At 50.4% G+C, this 20,774-nt stretch overlaps 1 protein-coding gene across 5 annotated transcripts in view; it reads left to right on the forward strand.

Moving 5' to 3' along the window:
* abcc5 (ATP-binding cassette, sub-family C (CFTR/MRP), member 5) overlaps window positions 1-20,774 on the forward strand; it is a 36,617-nt gene that overhangs the window by 15,339 nt on the left and 504 nt on the right. For 3 of the 5 annotated variants that reach the window (XM_036002072.1, XM_036002073.1, XM_031303798.2), the window contains exons 22-29: window positions 12,017-12,299; window positions 12,967-13,153; window positions 13,945-14,034; window positions 16,045-16,234; window positions 17,159-17,318; window positions 18,177-18,255; window positions 18,933-19,046; window positions 20,591-20,755. In XM_036002072.1, coding sequence (XP_035857965.1) covers window positions 12,017-12,299; window positions 12,967-13,153; window positions 13,945-14,034; window positions 16,045-16,234; window positions 17,159-17,318; window positions 18,177-18,255; window positions 18,933-19,046; window positions 20,591-20,755 — 1,268 coding nt within the window. Of the gene's footprint in view, window positions 1-12,016; window positions 12,300-12,966; window positions 13,425-13,944; window positions 14,035-16,044; window positions 16,235-17,158; window positions 17,319-18,176; window positions 18,256-18,932; window positions 19,047-20,590; window positions 20,756-20,774 lie in introns of those variants that run through there. The other 2 variants (XM_036002075.1, XM_036002074.1) reach the window with 2 other exon arrangements.

Raw genomic sequence — 20,774 nt, forward strand, 5'->3', positions numbered from 1 at the left:
AACTGCCCCAGACCCTGGTCCAGAGACATGGACTAAGGTAACTCCTCCAGACCCTGGTCCAGAGACATGGACTAAGGTAACTGCCCCAGACCCTGGTCCAGAGACATGGACTAAGGTAACTGCCCCAGACCCTGGTCCAGAGACATGGACGAAGGTAACTGCCCCAGACCCTGGTCCAGAGACATGGACGAAGGTAACTGCCCCAGACCCTGGTCCAGAGACATGGACTAAGGTAACTCCTCCAGACCCTGGTCCAGAGACATGGACTAAGGTAACTGCCCCAGACCCTGGTCCAGAGACATGGACTAAGGTAACTGCCCCAGACCCTGGTCCAGAGACATGGACGAAGGTAACTGCCCCAGACCCTGGTCCAGAGACATGGACGAAGGTAACTGCCCCAGACCCTGGTCCAGAGACATGGACTAAGGTAACTGCCCCAGACCCTGGTCCAGAGACATGGACGAAGGTAACTGTCCCAGACCCTGGTCCAGAGACATGGACTAAGGTAACTGCCCCAGACCCTGGTCCAGAGACATGGACGAAGGTAACTGCCCCAGACCCTGGTCCAGAGACATGGACGAAGGTAACTGCCCCAGACCCTGGTCCAGAGACATGGACTAAGGTAACTGCCCCAGACCCTGGTCCAGAGACATGGACTAAGGTAACTGCCCCAGACCATGGTCCAGAGACATGGACGAAGGTAACTGCCCCAGACCCTGGTCCAGAGACATGGACTGAGGTAACTGCCCCAGACCCTGGTCCAGAGACATGGACGAAGGTAACTGCCCCAGACCCTGGTCCAGAGACATGGACTAAGGTAACTGCCCCAGACCCTGGTCCAGAGACATGGACGAAGGTAACTGCCCCAGACCCTGGTCCAGAAACATGGACTAAGGTAACTGCCCCAGACCCTTGTCCAGAGACATGGACTAAGGTAACTGCCCCAGACCCTGGTCCAGAGACATGGACTAAGGTAACTGCCCCAGACCCTGGTCCAGAGACATGGACGAAGGTAACTGTCCCAGACCCTGGTCCAGAGACATGGACTAAGGTAACTGCCCCAGACCCTGGTCCAGAGACATGGACGAAGGTAACTGCCCCAGACCCTGGTCCAGAGACATGGACGAAGGTAACTGCCCCAGACCCTGGTCCAGAGACATGGACTAAGGTAACTGCCCCAGACCCTGGTCCAGAGACATGGACTAAGGTAACAGCCCCAGACCCTGGTCCAGAGACATGGACTAAGGTAACTGCCCCAGACCATGGTCCAGAGACATGGACGAAGGTAACTGCCCCAGACCCTGGTCCAGAGACATGGACTGAGGTAACTGCCCCAGACCCTGGTCCAGAGACATGGACGAAGGTAACTGCCCCAGACCCTGGTCCAGAAACATGGACTAAGGTAACTGCCCCAGACCCTGGTCCAGAGACATGGACGAAGGTAACTGCCCCAGACCCTGGTCCAGAGACATGGACGAAGGTAACTGCCCCAGACCCTGGTCCAGAGACATGGACGAAGGTAACTGCCCCAGACCCTGGTCCAGAGACATGGACGAAGGTAACTGCCCCAGACCCTGGTCCAGAGACATGGACGAAGGTAACTGCCCCAGACCCTGGTCCAGAAACATGGACTAAGGTAACTGCCCCAGACCCTGGTCCAGAGACATGGACTAAGGTAACTGCCCCAGACCCTGGTCCAGAGACATGGACTAAGGTAACTGCCCCAGACCCTGGTCCAGAGACATGGACGAAGGTAACTGCCCCAGACCCTGGTCCAGAGACATGGACTAAGGTAACTGCCCCAGACCATGGTCCAGAGACATGGACGAAGGTAACTGCCCCAGACCCTGGTCCAGAAACATGGACGAAGGTAACTGCCCCAGACCCTGGTCCAGAAACATGGACTAAGGTAACTGCCCCAGACCCTTGTCCAGAGACATGGACGAAGGTAACTGCCCCAGACCCTGGTCCAGAGACATGGACTAAGGTAACTGCCCCAGACCCTGGTCCAGAAACATGGACTAAGGTAACTGCCCCAGACCCTGGTCCAGAGACATGGACGAAGGTAACTGCCCCAGACCCTGGTCCAGAGACATGGACTAAGGTAACTCCTCCAGACCCTGGTCCAGAGACATGGACTAAGGTAACTGCCCCAGACCCTGGTCCAGAGACATGGACTAAGGTAACTGCCCCAGACCCTGGTCCAGAAACATGGACTAAGGTAACTGCCCCAGACCCTGGTCCAGAGACATGGACTAAGGTAACTGCCCCAGACCCTGGTCCAGAGACATGGACGAAGGTAACTGCCCCAGACCCTGGTCCAGAGACATGGACTAAGGTAACTGCCCCAGACCCTGGTCCAGAGACATGGACTAAGGTAACTGCCCCAGACCCTGGTCCAGAAACATGGACTAAGGTAACTGCCCCAGACCCTGGTCCAGAAACATGGACTAAGGTAACTGCCCCAGACCCTTGTCCAGAGACATGGACGAAGGTAACTGCCCCAGACCCTGGTCCAGAGACATGGACTAAGGTAACTGCCCCAGACCCTGGTCCAGAAACATGGACTAAGGTAACTGCCCCAGACCCTGGTCCAGAGACATGGACGAAGGTAACTGCCCCAGACCCTGGTCCAGAGACATGGACTAAGGTAACTCCTCCAGACCCTGGTCCAGAGACATGGACTAAGGTAACTGCCCCAGACCCTGGTCCAGAGACATGGACTAAGGTAACTGCCCCAGACCCTGGTCCAGAAACATGGACTAAGGTAACTGCCCCAGACCCTGGTCCAGAGACATGGACTAAGGTAACTGCCCCAGACCCTGGTCCAGAGACATGGACGAAGGTAACTGCCCCAGACCCTGGTCCAGAGACATGGACTAAGGTAACTGCCCCAGACCCTGGTCCAGAGACATGGACTAAGGTAACTGCCCCAGACCCTGGTCCAGAGACATGGACTAAGGTAACTGCCCCAGACCCTGGTCCAGAGACATGGACGAGGTAACTGCCCCAGACCCTGGTCCAGAGACATGGACGAAGGTAACTGCCCCAGACCCTGGTCCAGAGACATGGACTGAGGTAACTGCCCCAGACCCTGGTCCAGAGACATGGACGAAGGTAACTGCCCCAGACCCTGGTCCAGAGACATGGACTAAGGTAACTGCCCCAGACCCTGGTCCAGAGACATGGACTAAGGTAACTGCCCCAGACCCTGGTCCAGAGACATGGACTAAGGTAACTCCTCCAGACCCTGGTCCAGAGACATGGACTAAGGTAACTGCCCCAGACCCTGGTCCAGAGACATGGACTAAGGTAACTGCCCCAGACCCTGGTCCAGAGACATGGACGAAGGTAACTGCCCCAGACCCTGGTCCAGAGACATGGACTAAGGTAACTGCCCCAGACCCTGGTCCAGAGACATGGACTAAGGTAACTGCCCCAGACCCTGGTCCAGAGACATGGACGAAGGTAACTGCCCCAGACCCTGGTCCAGAGACATGGACGAAGGTAACTGCCCCAGACCCTGGTCCAGAGACATGGACGAAGGTAACTGCCCCAGACCATGGTCCAGAGACATGGACGAAGGTAACTGCCCCAGACCCTGGTCCAGAGACATGGACTAAGGTAACTGCCCCAGACCCTGGTCCAGAGACATGGACTAAGGTAACTGCCCCAGACCCTGGTCCAGAGGCATGGACTAAGGTAACTGCCCCAGACCCTGGTCCAGAAACATGGACTAAGGTAACTGCCCCAGACCCTGGTCCAGAGACATGGACGAAGGTAACTGCCCCAGACCCTGGTCCAGAGACATGGACTAAGGTAACTGCCCCAGACCCTGGTCCAGAGACATGGACGAAGGTAACTGCCCCAGACCCTGGTCCAGAGACATGGACTAAGGTAACTGCCCCAGACCCTGGTCCAGAGACATGGACTAAGGTAACTGCCCCAGACCCTGGTCCAGAGACATGGACTAAGGTAACTGCCCCAGACCCTGGTCCAGAGACATGGACGAAGGTAACTGCCCCAGACCCTGGTCCAGAGACATGGACTAAGGTAACTGCCCCAGACCCTGGTCCAGAGACATGGACTAAGGTAACTGCCCCAGACCCTGGTCCAGAAACATGGACTAAGGTAACTGCCCCAGACCCTGGTCCAGAGACATGGACTGAGGTAACTGCCCCAGACCCTGGTCCAGAGACATGGACGAAGGTAACTGCCCCAGACCCTGGTCCAGAGACATGGACTAAGGTAACTGCCCCAGACCCTGGTCCAGAGACATGGACGAAGGTAACTGCCCCAGACCCTGGTCCAGAGACATGGACTAAGGTAACTGCCCCAGACCCTGGTCCAGAGACATGGACTAAGGTAACTGCCCCAGACCCTGGTCCAGAGACATGGACGAAGGTAACTGCCCCAGACCCTGGTCCAGAAACATGGACTAAGGTAACTGCCCCAGACCCTGGTCCAGAGACATGGACTAAGGTAACTGCCCCAGACCCTGGTCCAGAGACATGGACTAAGGTAACTGCCCCAGACCCTGGTCCAGAGACATGGACGAAGGTAACTGCCCCAGACCCTGGTCCAGAGACATGGACGAAGGTAACTGCCCCAGACCCTGGTCCAGAGACATGGACGAAGGTAACTGCCCCAGACCCTGGTCCAGAGACATGGACTAAGGTAACTGCCCCAGACCATGGTCCAGAGACATGGACGAAGGTAACTGCCCCAGACCCTGGTCCAGAAACATGGACTAAGGTAACTGCCCCAGACCCTTGTCCAGAGACATGGACGAAGGTAACTGCCCCAGACCCTGGTCCAGAGACATGGACTAAGGTAACTGCCCCAGACCCTGGTCCAGAGACATGGACTAAGGTAACTGCCCCAGACCCTGGTCCAGAAACATGGACTAAGGTAACTGCCCCAGACCCTGGTCCAGAGACATGGACGAAGGTAACTGCCCCAGACCCTGGTCCAGAGACATGGACGAAGGTAACTGCCCCAGACCCTGGTCCAGAGACATGGACTAAGGTAACTGCCCCAGACCCTGGTCCAGAGACATGGACTAAGGTAACTGCCCCAGACCCTGGTCCAGAGACATGGACTAAGGTAACTGCCCCAGACCCTGGTCCAGAGACATGGACTAAGGTAACTGCCCCAGACCCTGGTCCAGAGACATGGACTAAGGTAACTGCCCCAGACCCTGGTCCAGAGACATGGACGAAGGTAACTGCCCCAGACCCTGGTCCAGAAACATGGACTAAGGTAACTGCCCCAGACCCTGGTCCAGAGACATGGACTAAGGTAACTGCCCCAGACCCTGGTCCAGAGACATGGACTAAGGTAACTGCCCCAGACCCTGGTCCAGAGACATGGACTAAGGTAACTGCCCCAGACCCTGGTCCAGAGACATGGACGAAGGTAACTGCCCCAGACCCTGGTCCAGAGACATGGACTAAGGTAACTGCCCCAGACCCTGGTCCAGAGACATGGACTAAGGTAACTGCCCCAGACCCTGGTCCAGAGACATGGACTAAGGTAACTGCCCCAGACCCTGGTCCAGAAACATGGACTAAGGTAACTGCCCCAGACCCTGGTCCAGAGACATGGACTAAGGTAACTGCCCCAGACCCTGGTCCAGAGACATGGACGAAGGTAACTGCCCCAGACCCTGGTCCAGAGACATGGACTAAGGTAACTGCCCCAGACCCTGGTCCAGAGACATGGACTAAGGTAACTGCCCCAGACCCTGGTCCAGAGACATGGACTAAGGTAACTGCCCCAGACCCTGGTCCAGAGACATGGACTAAGGTAACTGCCCCAGACCCTGGTCCAGAGACATGGACTAAGGTAACTGCCCCAGACCCTGGTCCAGAGACATGGACTAAGGTAACTGCCCCAGACCCTGGTCCAGAGACATGGACTAAGGTAACTGCCCCAGACCCTGGTCCAGAGACATGGACGAAGGTAACTGCCCCAGACCCTGGTCCAGAAACATGGACTAAGGTAACTGCCCCAGACCCTGGTCCAGAGACATGGACTAAGGTAACTGCCCCAGACCCTGGTCCAGAGACATGGACGAAGGTAACTGCCCCAGACCCTGGTCCAGAGACATGGACTAAGGTAACTGCCCCAGACCCTGGTCCAGAGACATGGACTAAGGTAACTGCCCCAGACCCTGGTCCAGAGACATGGACTAAGGTAACTGCCCCAGACCCTGGTCCAGAGACATGGACGAAGGTAACTGCCCCAGACCCTGGTCCAGAAACATGGACTAAGGTAACTGCCCCAGACCCTGGTCCAGAGACATGGACTAAGGTAACTGCCCCAGACCCTGGTCCAGAGACATGGACTAAGGTAACTCCTCCAGACCCTGGTCCAGAGACATGGACTAAGGTAACTGCCCCAGACCCTGGTCCAGAGACATGGACGAAGGTAACTGCCCCAGACCCTGGTCCAGAGACATGGACTAAGGTAACTGCCCCAGACCCTGGTCCAGAGACATGGACGAAGGTAACTGCCCCAGACCCTGGTCCAGAACATGGACGAAGGTAACTGCCCCAGACCCTGGTCCAGAAACATGGACTAAGGTAACTGCCCTAGACCCTGGTCCAGAGACATGGACGAAGGTAACTGCCCCAGACCCTGGTCCAGAGACATGGACTAAGGTAACTGCCCCAGACCCTGGTCCAGAAACATGGACTAAGGTAACTGCCCCAGACCCTGGTCCAGAGACATGGACGAAGGTAACTGCCCCAGACCCTGGTCCAGAGACATGGACTAAGGTAACTCCTCCAGACCCTGGTCCAGAGACATGGACTAAGGTAACTGCCCCAGACCCTGGTCCAGAGACATGGACTAAGGTAACTGCCCCAGACCCTGGTCCAGAAACATGGACTAAGGTAACTGCCCCAGACCCTGGTCCAGAGACATGGACTAAGGTAACTGCCCCAGACCCTGGTCCAGAGACATGGACGAAGGTAACTGCCCCAGACCCTGGTCCAGAGACATGGACTAAGGTAACTGCCCCAGACCCTGGTCCAGAGACATGGACTAAGGTAACTGCCCCAGACCCTGGTCCAGAAACATGGACTAAGGTAACTGCCCCAGACCCTGGTCCAGAAACATGGACTAAGGTAACTGCCCCAGACCCTTGTCCAGAGACATGGACGAAGGTAACTGCCCCAGACCCTGGTCCAGAGACATGGACTAAGGTAACTGCCCCAGACCCTGGTCCAGAAACATGGACTAAGGTAACTGCCCCAGACCCTGGTCCAGAGACATGGACGAAGGTAACTGCCCCAGACCCTGGTCCAGAGACATGGACTAAGGTAACTCCTCCAGACCCTGGTCCAGAGACATGGACTAAGGTAACTGCCCCAGACCCTGGTCCAGAGACATGGACTAAGGTAACTGCCCCAGACCCTGGTCCAGAAACATGGACTAAGGTAACTGCCCCAGACCCTGGTCCAGAGACATGGACTAAGGTAACTGCCCCAGACCCTGGTCCAGAGACATGGACGAAGGTAACTGCCCCAGACCCTGGTCCAGAGACATGGACTAAGGTAACTGCCCCAGACCCTGGTCCAGAGACATGGACTAAGGTAACTGCCCCAGACCCTGGTCCAGAAACACGGACTAAGGTAACTGCCCCAGACCCTGGTCCAGAGACATGGACTGAGGTAACTGCCCCAGACCCTGGTCCAGAGACATGGACGAAGGTAACTGCCCCAGACCCTGGTCCAGAGACATGGACTAAGGTAACTACCCCAGACCCTGGTCCAGAGACATGGACGAAGGTAACTGCCCCAGACCCTGGTCCAGAAACATGGACTAAGGTAACTGCCCCAGACCCTGGTCCAGAGACATGGACTAAGGTAACTGCCCCAGACCCTGGTCCAGAGACATGGACGAAGGTAACTGCCCCAGACCCTGGTCCAGAGACATGGACTGAGGTAACTGCCCCAGACCCTGGTCCAGAGACATGGACGAAGGTAACTGCCCCAGACCCTGGTCCAGAGACATGGACTAAGGTAACTGCCCCAGACCCTGGTCCAGAGACATGGACGAAGGTAACTGCCCCAGACCCTGGTCCAGAAACATGGACTAAGGTAACTGCCCCAGACCCTGGTCCAGAGACATGGACTAAGGTAACTGCCCCAGACCCTGGTCCAGAGACATGAACTAAGGTAACTCCTCCAGACCCTGGTCCAGAGACATGGACTAAGGTAACTGCCCCAGACCCTGGTCCAGAGACATGGACTAAGGTAACTGCCCCAGACCCTGGTCCAGAGACATGGACTAAGGTAACTGCCCCAGACCCTGGTCCAGAGACATGGACGAAGGTAACTGCCCCAGACCCTGGTCCAGAGACATGGACTAAGGTAACTCCTCCAGACCCTGGTCCAGAGACATGGACGAAGGTAACTGCCCCAGACCCTGGTCCAGAGACATGGACTAAGGTAACTCCTCCAGACCCTGGTCCAGAGACATGGACGAAGGTAAAGAAGATTTCAACAGTTTTTGTCACTTTTAATTTTTAAATTAGCCAACTAATCCTGAGAGACTCCACACACGGCGATATAAAATCACGGTCTAACAGTTTTGGTCGTACAGCGTGTGGTACAACACATCACACACCAACCGATCTGACTCCCCAGCATTCCCAGGTCAGACGGGAAATCTCGCAAAATCCCTCGAGATCAAACGTGACTTCAGAGTTAACAATCATGGCGGACGAAGAGGACGCAGTGGCGATAGTTTGTAGTTGGTTTGTAGCGACGGTCAAAGAAGTGGAGACGACGCCAGCATGGACTATACTTGCTCTACTTATCTCCGACGTCCACCGGACTTTCTGGTGCGCCGTGCCGCCGGCTGTTTTGATGTTGTTTCCCGGTGCTTTCCTCGCCGCCTCGTCACCTCTCTTTCTGATTGGCTACACGCCACAGTCCACAGGCTGCGTGCTCGTTTGTCCCCGGGGGACACCACACACCAGGAGGAATCGGGCCAAAACAATCCAACATGTTGGATATCCCCGATTTGAGATGGGAGCGGTCCCGACGTCCTTCAGAGCAGACGAGAGCAGTCTTAACACACCACACACGGCAGGAATATCTGATCAGATTATTTTACCATAATCGGAGCATCCTTAAGATGGTCAGAAGGGGGGAATCGGGGCTAAAATCGGCCTAATTATCCTGCCGTGTGAACCAGGCTTTAGGGGAACGCAGCCATCATTAATGGTTAGAATCCACCTGTTGTTCCTGCTCTGACATGTCAACATGTCTGCCGTGAGAACGGTCTCTATGTGCCTGTTTCACCAGGCCTCTGGTCAGCTGTTCTGAAAGATGCCGAGGCTGTTCAGCTCGGGCAGACGGAATCTGTTGAGCGTCGAAAAAAAGCACCAAATAAGTGTTAAAAACGAGAATTTAAAAAGCTTCAAAAACCATCAAAGAGGGTTAGAATTTAGCGTAAATAAACTGTTAAAATAAACATTAAAAAAGTGTCATGAAGTGTAAAAAACAAAGTTAAAAAAAGGTCAATTCTTTCCGAAAACAGCATTGCGAAAAGCTCCAAAAAAGTGTTAATTAACAACAGTTTAAAAATGTTTAAAAGTGGGTAAAAAGTTTTTTAAATAGTGTTGCAAAAACTACCAAAAAGCATTAACAAGTGTAAACAAAAAAACGTTAAAAAAGGTCATTTTTTTCCGAAAAGAAAGCCCCAAAAAAGTGTTTAAAATCTTAAAAAAACGTCAAAAAAGGGTTAGAATTTTTTTTTAAATAGCGTAAAAAAAACCATTAACAAAGGGTACATTTTTTCCTCTAAAAGCGTTGCAAAAGGTGTCGCCAAACGCCCTAAAAAACAGTTAATAACATGTTAAAAAAAGAGTCCTAGAAAACACATAAAATGGTCAATTTGTTTTCCGTAAAAGCGTTGCAAAAAGCTCCAAAAAGTGTTAATAAACAACAGTTTAAAAATGTTAAACTATAAAATAGTGTTGCAAAAAGTGCCAAAAAGCATTAACAACTCATAAAGTGTAAACAAAAAACATTTAAAAAAGGGTCATTTTATTCCGAAGAAAAAAGGGTTAAAAACGACAATTTTAAAATCTTCAAAAACCGTCAAAAAAGGTTTAGATTTTTTTTCAAAAATAGCTTAAAAAAACATTAACAAACTTAATGTTTTAAACATTTTTTTTAAACATTTTTAAACTGTTGTTAATTAACACTTTTTTGGAGCTTTTCGCAATGCTGTTTTCGGAAAGAATTGACCTTTTTTAACTTTGTTTTTTACACTTCATGACACTTTTTTAATGTTTATTTTAACAGTTTATTTACGCTAAATTCTAACCCTTTTTTGATGGTACATTTTTCCCTCTAAAAGCGTTGCAAAAGGTGTCGCAAAACGCACAAAAAAATCTGTTAATAAAACATAAAAAAGTGTAAAGAAAAACACATAAAATGGTCAATTTCTTTCTTTACACTTTTTTTTATGTTTTATTAACAGATTTTTTTTTTGCGTTAAAAGTTTTTTCCGAAAAAGCGTTGCAAAAAGCTCCAAAAAACTGTTAATAAACAACAGATTAACAATGTTCAAAAGTGGGTAAAAAAAATCTAAAAAACTACCAAAAAGCATAAACAAGTCATAAAGAGTAAACAAAAAACGTTAAAAAAGGGTCATTTTTTTTTCTCGAAAAAAAGCCCCAAAAAGTGTTAAAAACAACAATTTTAAAATCTTCAAAAAAGGGTTAGAATTTTTTCAAAAATAGCGTAAAAAAACATTAACAAAGGGTACATTTTTCCCTCTAAAAGCGTTGCAAAAGGTGTCGCAATACGCCCTAAAAAAAAACAGTTAACACGTTAAAAAAGAGTCCTAGGAAACACATAAAATGGTCAATTTGTTTTCCGTAAAAGCGTTGCAAAAAAGCTCCAAAAAGTGTTAATAAACAACAGTTTAAAAATGTTTAAAAGTGGGTAAAAAAAAATCTAAAATAGTGTTGCAAAAACTACCAAAAAGCATAAACAAGTCATAAAGTGTAAACTAAAAACCTTACAAAATGTGTTAAAAACGACAAATCTTCAAAAACCGTCAAAAAAGGGTTAGAATTTTTTCAAAAATAGCGTAAGAAAATATTAACAAAAAGTCAATTTTTCCCTCTAAAAGCGTTGCAAAAGGTGTCGCAAAACGCACAAAAAAATCTGTTAATAAAACATAAAAAAAAGTCTCACAGAAAACACATAAAATGGTCAATTTTTTTCCGTAAAAGCGTTGCAGAAACCTCCAAAAAAGTGTTAATAAACAACAGTTTAACAATGTTTAAAAGTGGGTAAAAAAAAATCTAAAATGTGTTGCAAAAAGTGCCAAAAAGCATAAACAAATTGTTAAAAAAAATTGTCATAAAGTCTAAAAAAAAACGTTAAAAAGGGTCTATTTTTTCCGGAAAAACAAACGCACAAAAAGGCACAAAAAACCCCGTAAAAACCGTGATGTCTTGTTGTGTCTGTCCCCTGCAGTGGACACTAGCCTGCCCAGCGTGATGTCTTGTTGTGTCTGTCCCAGGCAGTGGACACTAGTCTGCCCAGCGTGATGTCTTGTTGTGTCTGTCCCCCTGCAGTGGACACTAGTCTGCCCAGTGTGATGTCTTGTTGTGTCTGTCCCCCTGCAGTGGACACTAGTCTGCCCAGCGTGATGTCTTGTTGTGTCTGTCCCCTGCAGTGGACACTAGCCTGCCCAGTGTGATGTCTTGTTGTGTCTGTCCCCCTGCAGTGGACACTAGTCTGCCCAGTGTGATGTCTTGTTGTGTCTGTCCCCCTGCAGTGGACACTAGCCTGCCCAGCGTGATGTCTTGTTGTGTCTGTCCCCCTGCAGTGGACACTAGTCTGCCCAGTGTGATGTCTTGTTGTGTCTGTCCCAGGCAGTGGACACTAGCCTGCCCAGCGTGATGTCTTGTTGTGTCTGTCCCAGGCAGTGGACACTAGCCTGCCCAGCGTGATGTCTTGTTGTGTCTGTCCCCCTGCAGTGGACACTCGCCTGCCCTTCCAGGCGGAGATGTTCATCCAGAACGTGATCCTGGTCTTCTTCTGCCTGGGCGTCATCAGCTGGGTTTTCCCATGGTTCCTAGCGGCGGCGGGCCCGCTGGTGTTGCTGTTCGCGGCGCTGCACGGCGTCTCCAGGGTCTTCATCCGGGAGCTGAAGCGCCTGGACAACGTGACCACATCCCCCTTCATGTCCCACATCACGTCCAGCGTCCAGGGCCTCGCCACGCTGCAGGCCTACGGCCGGGGGCGGGACTTCCTGCACAGGTGAGACAGTAAGGTGTGGATTATGTTCTGGATGAATGCATGAGTTGTCTGTTAAAGGGCTCATATTCTGCTCATATTCTGCTCATTTTCTGGTTCATAATTGTATTTAGAGGTTGTACCAGAATAGTTTACATGGTTTAATTTTATATTTTAGTTGTACTGGTCATTGCTGCAGCTCCTCTTTTCACCCTGTGTTCAGGTCTCTGTTTTAGCTACAGAGTGAGACCTCTCACTGCTGTAACATCTTTGTTGGCAGTCGCACATGCTCAGTAGCTAGGTAAGATCACATGCTCAGTAGCTAGGTAAGATCACATGATCAGTAGCTAGGTAAGATCACATGATCAGTAACTAGGTAAGATCACATGATCAGTAGCTAGGTAAGATCACATGATCAGTAGCTAGGTAAGATCACATGATCAGTAGCTAGGTAAGACCACATGCTCAGTAGCTAGGTAAGACCACATGCTCAGTAGCTAGGTAAGATCACATGATCAGTAGCTAGGTAAGGACTACATGAGCTAGCTAGCTGTTTCTCCAACTTCAGTAGTACAAGGCAGGATTAGCCGGGAGACTTCTTCTAAACGAGGGCACCTCTAGGTACCAGGTCCTGCTGGACCAGAACCAGGCCTGTAACATGTAGGGTCTGCCCCCTGTGACTGTGCTCTAGGTACCAGACTCTGCTGGACCAGAACCAGGCCTGCTTCTACCTGTTCAGCTGTGCGATGCGATGGCTGGCGGTGCGTCTGGACGTCATCAGCGTGGCGCTGATCAGCATCACGGCGCTCATGATGGTTCTGATGCACGGACAGATCCCTCCGGCCTACGCTGGCCTCGCCATCTCCTACGCTGTCCAGGTACCTGAACTCATCTCCTACACCGTCCAGGTACCTGAACTCATCTCCTACACATCTCCTACACCGTCCAGGTACCTGAACACATCTCCTACACCGTCCAGGTACCTGAACACATCTCCTACTCATCTCCTACACCGTCCAGGTACCTGAACACATCTCCTACACCGTCCAGGTACCTGAACACATCTCCTACTCATCTCCTACACCGTCCAGGTACCTGAACACATCTCCTACACCGTCCAGGTACCTGAACACATCTCCTACACCGTCCCCTGAAGCAGGCAAGCAGACTACTTCACTGTGTCAGATCCTACCAGGAGTTATGTCAGGACTCTTCACAGAGGGAGGAGGTCTAGACCACTCTCTGTAATTTAAACAGACCCAGGAAGCATTTGGTGTGACAGCAGTGAGGAAACCTTCCTTTAAACAGACAGAGACCTGAGGGTCTTCCTGAAGACAAAGACAATCGTGGACATGAACCATTAAATCATGAATGTGTCTCTCCCTCCCTGTCTCTCTCTCTCTCCCTCACTGTCTCTCTCCCTCACTGTCTCTCTGTCTCTCTCCCTGTCTCCCTCACTGTCTCTCTCCCTCACTGTCTCTCTGTCTCTCTCCCTGTCTCCCTCACTGTCTCTCTCCCTCCCTGTCTCTCTCTCTCCCTCACTGTCTCTCTCCCTCACTGTCTCTCTGTCTCTCTCCCTGTCTCCCTCCCTGCCTGTCTCCCTCACTGTCTCTCTGTCTCCCTCCCTGCCTGTCTCTCTCCCTGTCTCCCTCCCTGCCTGTCTGTCTAGTTAACAGGGTTGTTCCAGTTCACCGTCCGCCTGGCGTCTGAGACTGAAGCTCGCTTCACATCTGTGGAGAGAATCCATCACTACATCCAGGTACACACACATCTTACAGCCTCACATTACATTATACTGTGTGTGTATATATATATATATATATATATATATATATATATATATACAAGGGGCTCTTTAAGCAGTATTAATGTGTAAGGTTGAGTAGTTATTCAAGAGAAATACTTTACAATTCACTTACTTTATTATTATTTTTTGACCTTTAATGTTAACAGGCATTTCACCCTCGGAAAATGTATGAAATTGAACATGTTTGAAAATATTGGTTGGCAAATATGTAAACATCTTTTTAAACAAGAAAATGATGTTGATTTAAGAGAATCAGGGCCAGTGTCTTTGTTTAGTTTATGTTATGTTTGATTTAATCTCACCGACTCGGGAGATAATTACTCAACTCAATGCATCATGAAACTACCCCAACAACACCTGAGGCACTTGTGTGCAGACGTAACAGTTTACACTTTAACTACATCACATGTACTTATTCACATACTACAACTCATGCATCCATCAGCTTTAAAATAGGAGTAAAGGCAGGCTCCTCTGCTTGATGGTCCGCTGACCTCCTTGTCATCACCCACTTCCTAACAAACTTAGTTGGGTTCCACAACTCTAGCGGTGGACCCACTAACTAAACGCCGGCCTCTCAGCTGATCTAACAGCTGATTGGTTCAGAATCGACTCAACATGATGACGTTTTATATCAACTTTATATAGTTTTGCTATTTGTCTGATTTAAAGGCTTAATCTGTAGAGAACACACGTAGTGAAGTGACGTTTAGTCAGTCCCTCCAGAAAAACCTGATCATGTGATCTCATAATTCAATGCATAATCAGCCAAAGTCTGCATATTTATGCGGGGGGGGCGCATTTCTTCAAATACGCCGCACTTTCGCCGCATAAATTGCCGATTTTCGTTGCAAAAAAGTCCCATATATCTCAGCAGAAAGATGAAAAATGTTGCGTTTACTTCACACAAGAGCAGCCGTTTTCCCCTGTTGCCATGGGAACGTTGATGAAGTGACGTAATTACGCAACGTGAACATCATCGAAAAGCTGGGTCTTGGTCACTGTTTTTTTTCTCTTGTTCATCAAACCGCAATTTTTGCAAGTTCCCGCAATTTCATCACATAAAGTTGCATAAATATCCCGCATATTCCATCACATTTTTTAAGAAAACGTGCCGCGTAATCAAGGATTTTTGCCGGCAACAATCACAAAAGTCCACATTTTTCTGGAAGGACCGGTTTAGAAGTCAGAGAGACTAACTCTGTTCAGATTACAGATCATCTACAGTCTGTTGTGTGTTAACATCAGCACCAGATCACAGGTCGAGCATTTAGACAGCTCCTCTGTCTTAATAAAACAGCTGGAGACTGTGTACCAGCTGATATATGGGTCTGATCACATTGTATTAAATCAGAATCAGACCACAGTGTTTCTCAGGATTTAGACCTAACAGGATGTGAGTGATTCTGTGACTTCCTGTTCAGCCTGAAGGCTGCTGGAATCGGCTGGAAACTGTCTGACTTTATCGCGGCTTTTAGTCACCGTCCCCTCCAGCTGCTGCCGCCTGCTCTCGTCCACGTTACAGGAGAGGAGCCTGTTATGACTGATAGTTCCATGTAGCCTGGGTGTCTCTGTGTAGTCGTGGTAATTAGTCTCATATGCCATATGTATTTGCCAGGAGATGAAAAATAATTCAAGTGGAATAACATTATTTGATGCTGAAGGAGACGGAGCTGAGCTCCGGCCCAATTTAACCTCTGTGTATATATATCTATATATATATACTATATACACAGTATAGTTTGCAGGGCTGCGGTAGAGATGCACGGCCAAAAGAAAAGAAGGAGCTACTTTTAAACATGATCAAAGACTTGATATCAACAGGTTGATGGATATGAGGCGACCTTTTCTGTTCACACGCTCCAACAAGTCTGGAAACATCCTGTTAAACACGGCAGCATGTACACGGGAATATAACAGGGTGTGTCTCTGTGTGTGTGTGTGTGTGTGTGTGTGTATCAGTCCCTGTCCCAGGAGGCCCCTGCCAGGGTTAAAGGAGGCTCCCCCCCAGCTGACTGGCCCCAGCAGGGGGAGCTGGTTCTGAGGGACGTGGAGATGAGGTACCAGGAGAACCTGCCGCTGGTTCTGAACCGCATCTCCTGCACCATCCGGCCCAAAGAGAAGGTCGGCATCGTGGGCAGGACCGGCTCAGGTAGGACCGGGGTCTGGGTCCCCAACTGTACAGGCTCCAAAACTATATAATATAATAATAATATAATATAATATAATATTAAATATCCAGTTAGAATCTTTGTACGATAAATAAACCAGGTCAATTCAATGTAATATCTTAAAAGCCTGTCTGTCTCCCTCCCTCCCTGCCTGCCTGTCTCTTTACCTGTCTCCCTCCCTCCCTGCCTGTCTCTCTCCCTCCCTCCCTTGCTCCCTGCCTGTCTGTCTCTCTGTCTGTCTCCCTCCCTGCCCGTATGTCTCTCTGTCTGTCTCCCTCCCTACCTGTCTCCCTCCCTCCCTGTCTCTCTCGCTCCCTGTCTGCCTGTCTCCCTCCCTACCTGCCTGTCTGTCTCCCTGCCTCCCTCCCTGCCCGTCTGTCTCCCTCCCTCCCTGCCCGTCTGTCTCCCTCCCTCCCTGCCCGTCTCCCTCCCTCCCTCCCTCCCTGCCTATCTGTCTCCCTCCCTGCCCGTCTGTCTCTCTGCTTGTCTCCCTCCCTCCCTCCCTGCATGTCTGTCTCTCTGTCTGTCTCCCTCCCTCCCTGCCCGTCTGTCTCTCTGCCTGTCTCCCTCCCTCCCTGTCTCCCTCCTTCCCTGCCTGTCTGTCTGTCTCTCTCCCTCCGTCCCTCCCTGCCCGTCTGTCTCTCTGCCTGTCTCCCTCCCTCCCTGTCTCCCTCCCTCCCTGCCTGTCTCCCTCTCTCTCTGTCTCCCTCCCTCCCTCCCTGTCTGTCTCCCTCCCTCCCTGCCTGTCTCCCTCCCTCCGTCCCTGCCTGCCTGTCTCCCTCCCTGCCTGTCTCCCTCCATCCCTCCCTCCCTGCCTGCCTGCCTGTCTCCCTCCCTGTCTCCCTCCCTGCCTGTCTGCCTCCCTGCCTGTCTCCCTCCCTCCCTGCCTGTCTGTCTCTCTGTAGGGAAGTCCTCTCTGGGCGTGCTCCTGTTCCGGCTGGTGGAGCCTTGTGGCGGCTCCGTCCTGATAGACGGCGTGAACATCAGCGACATCGGGCTGGCCGACCTGCGGAGCAAACTGTCCATCATCCCTCAGGACCCCGTGCTGTTCGCCACCACCGTCAGGTACTAATACTCACAATATCATATATATTACACACAGGACCCCGTCAGGTATTAATACTCGTAATATCATATTATATATTACACACAGGACCCCGTCAGGTATTAATACTCGTAATATCATATTATATATTACACACAGGACCCCGTCAGGTATTAATACTCGTAATTTCATATTATATATTACACACAGGACCCCGTCAGGTGCTAATACTCATAATATCATGCTTATATATTACACACAGGACCCCGTGCTGTTCACCACGACCGTCAGGTACTAATACTCATAATATCATATTATATATTACACACAGGACCCCGTCAGGTACTAATACTCATAATATCATGCTAATATATTAGATTTAGGACCCTGTGCTAGGTACTAATACTCATAATATCATATTATATATTAGATTTAGGACCCTGTGCTGTTCACCACCACTGTCAGGTCAGAACAAAACAAAAAGCCCCGGTCTAGGACTGTTGGAGCGCAACAAACGGTAGAGGGGAAATTGAAATAACCAAGCAATTGCTTGGGAGGGAGACAGGCAGGTAGGGAGGGAGACAGGCAGGGGGGGAGGGAGACAGGCAGGGAAGGAGACATGCAGGGAGGGAGACAGGGAGGGAGATAGACAGGGAGACAGGGAGGGAGATAGACAGACAGGGAGAGAGACAGGCAGGTTAGGGAGACCAACATGAAACAATGTTATTTCACAAAGACAAACTAACTTATCTTATGAAATCTCTAAATAATTACCTTACCTACCTTCAGGCTGAATCAACAGTCTAACACAACATGGTCTAACACAACATGGTCTAACACAACATGGTCTAACAGAAATGTACGAAATTTATGTCCAGGTCCAATCTGGACCCGTTGAACCAGTACAGCGAGGACCAGATCTGGGACGCTCTGCAGAGAAGTCACATGAAGGAGTGTGTGAGTACAAACTCTCATTCCCCCTGCTCTGGTGTTTCCCCCCTCTCATTCCCCCTGCTCTGGTGTTTCCCCCTCTCATTCTCATTCCCCCTGCTCTGGTGTTCCCCCCCTCTCATTCCCCCTGCTCTGGTGTTTCCCCCTCTCATTCTCATTCCCCCTGCTCTGGTGTTCCCCCCCTCTCATTCCCCCTGCTCTGGTGTTTCCCCCTCTCATTCTCATTCCCCCTGCTCTGGTGTTCCCCCCCTCTCATTCCCCCTGCTCTGGTGTTTCCCCCTCTCATTCTCATTCCCCCTGCTCTGGTGTTCCCCCCCTCTCATTCCCCCTGCTCTGGTGTTTCCTCCTCTCATTCCCCCTGCTCTGGTGTTTCCTCTTCTCATTCCCCCTGCTCTGGTGTTTCCCCCTGTCATTCCCCCTGCTCTGGTGTTTCCCCCTGTCATTCCCCCTGCTCTGGTGTTTCCCCCTGTCATTCCCCCTGCTCTGGCGTTCCCCCTCTCATTCCCCCTGCTCTGGTGTTCCCCCTCTCATTCCCCCTGCTCTGGTGTTTCCTCCTCTCATTCCCCCTGCTCTGGCGTTCCCCCTCTCATTCCCCCTGCTCTGGTGTTTCCCCCTCTCATTCTCATTCCCCCTGCTCTGGTTAGTACTTTTACTGCAGTAATCTGAGTACTTCTCTCCGTCAGGTGTCCCAGCTGCCTCTGAAGTTGCAGTCGGAGGTTTTGGAGAACGGAGAAAACTTCTCGGTGGGAGAGAGACAGCTGCTGTGTGTCGCCAGAGCTCTGCTCCGACAGTGCAAGGTCAGAGACGGTTAGTCAAGGTCAGAGACCGTTAGTCAAGGTCAGACCGTTAGTCAAGGTCAGAGACCGTTAGTCAAGGTCAGAGACGGTTAGTCAAGGTCAGAGACCGTTAGTCAAGGTCAGAGACGGTTAGTCAAGGTCAGAGACGCTTAGTCAAGGTCAGAGACCGTTAGTCAAGGTCAGAGACCGTTAGTCAAGGTCAGAGACGCTTAGTCAAGGTCAGAGACGGTTAGTCAAGGTCAGAGACGCTTAGTCAAGGTCAGAGACGGTTAGTCAAGGTCAGACCGTTAGTCAAGGTCAGACCGTTAGTCAAGGTCAGAGACGGTTAGTCAAGGTCAGAGACGCTTAGTCAAGGTCAGAGACGCTTAGTCAAGGTCAGACCGTTAGTCAAGGTCAGAGACGGTTAGTCAAGGTCAGAGACCGTTAGTCAAGGTCAGAGACGCTTAGTCAAGGTCAGAGACCGTTAGTCAAGGTCAGAGACCGTTAGTCAAGGTCAGAGACCGTTAGTCAAGGTCAGACCGTTAGTCAAGGTCAGAGACCGTTAGTCAAGGTCAGACCGTTAGTCAAGGTCAGAGACCGTTAGTCAAGGTCAGACCGTTAGTCAAGGTCAGAGACCGTTAGTCAAGGTCAGAGACGCTTAGTCAAGGTCAGAGACCGTTAGTCAAGGTCAGAGACCGTTAGTCAAGGTCAGAGACGCTTAGTCAAGGTCAGAGACCGTTAGTCAAGGTCAGAGACCGTTAGTCAAGGTCAGAGACCGTTAGTCAAGGTCAGAGACGCTTAGTCAAGGTCAGAGACCGTTAGTCAAGGTCAGACCGTTAGTCAAGGTCAGACCGTTAGTCAAGGTCAGAGACCGTTAGTCAAGGTCAGACCGTTAGTCAAGGTCAGAGACCGTTAGTCAAGGTCAGACCGTTAGTCAAGGTCAGAGACCGTTAGTCAAGGTCAGAGACGCTTAGTCAAGGTCAGAGACCGTTAGTCAAGGTCAGAGACCGTTAGTCAAGGTCAGAGACGCTTAGTCAAGGTCAGAGACCGTTAGTCAAGGTCAGAGACCGTTAGTCAAGGTCAGAGACCGTTAGTCAAGGTCAGACCGTTAGTCAAGGTCAGAGACCGTTAGTCAAAGTCAGAGAGAGAGGAAGGAAGGAAGTAATTATCAAAACAGTTTCTTAAACCATTATTCGTTATGTAAGTATTTAAGTTGTAAGTAAGGAGGGAAGGAAAGAAGGAAGACAGTACAAAGGGAAGGAGGTAGGGAAGCAAAATGAAGAATAAATGAGGAAGGACATAAGAAAGGAAGTATGTAAAGGAGGTAGGGAAGGAAATAAATGCAGAGAAGGAAGGAAGGATGAAAGAAATAAGGATTTAGTTTACTTTAGTTTTCATAAAAAATTACTCAATTAATTAATCGATTATCAGAATATTTGGAGATTAATGTAATAGTTAATGGTTAATCTTTGTTAGGCAGACAGATTGGTGTTCCTGAAAGACGCTGTCGTCTGATTGGCCTGTTCTGGCCGCTGTCCTCTGATTGGTCGGCTGTTGTCTCCCAGGTGTTGATCCTGGACGAGGCCACGGCAGCGATGGACGCGGAGACGGACGCTCTGATCCAGGAGACCATCAGGACTTCCTTCCAGCACTGCACCACCCTGACCATCGCTCACCGCCTGACCACGGTGCTCACAGCCGACCGCATCATGGTGCTCAACCACGGACAGGTCTGTGTGTGTGTGTGTG

Source organism: Sander lucioperca, chromosome 6, assembly GCF_008315115.2.
Source record: "Sander lucioperca isolate FBNREF2018 chromosome 6, SLUC_FBN_1.2, whole genome shotgun sequence".
NCBI lineage: Eukaryota > Metazoa > Chordata > Actinopteri > Perciformes > Percidae > Sander > Sander lucioperca.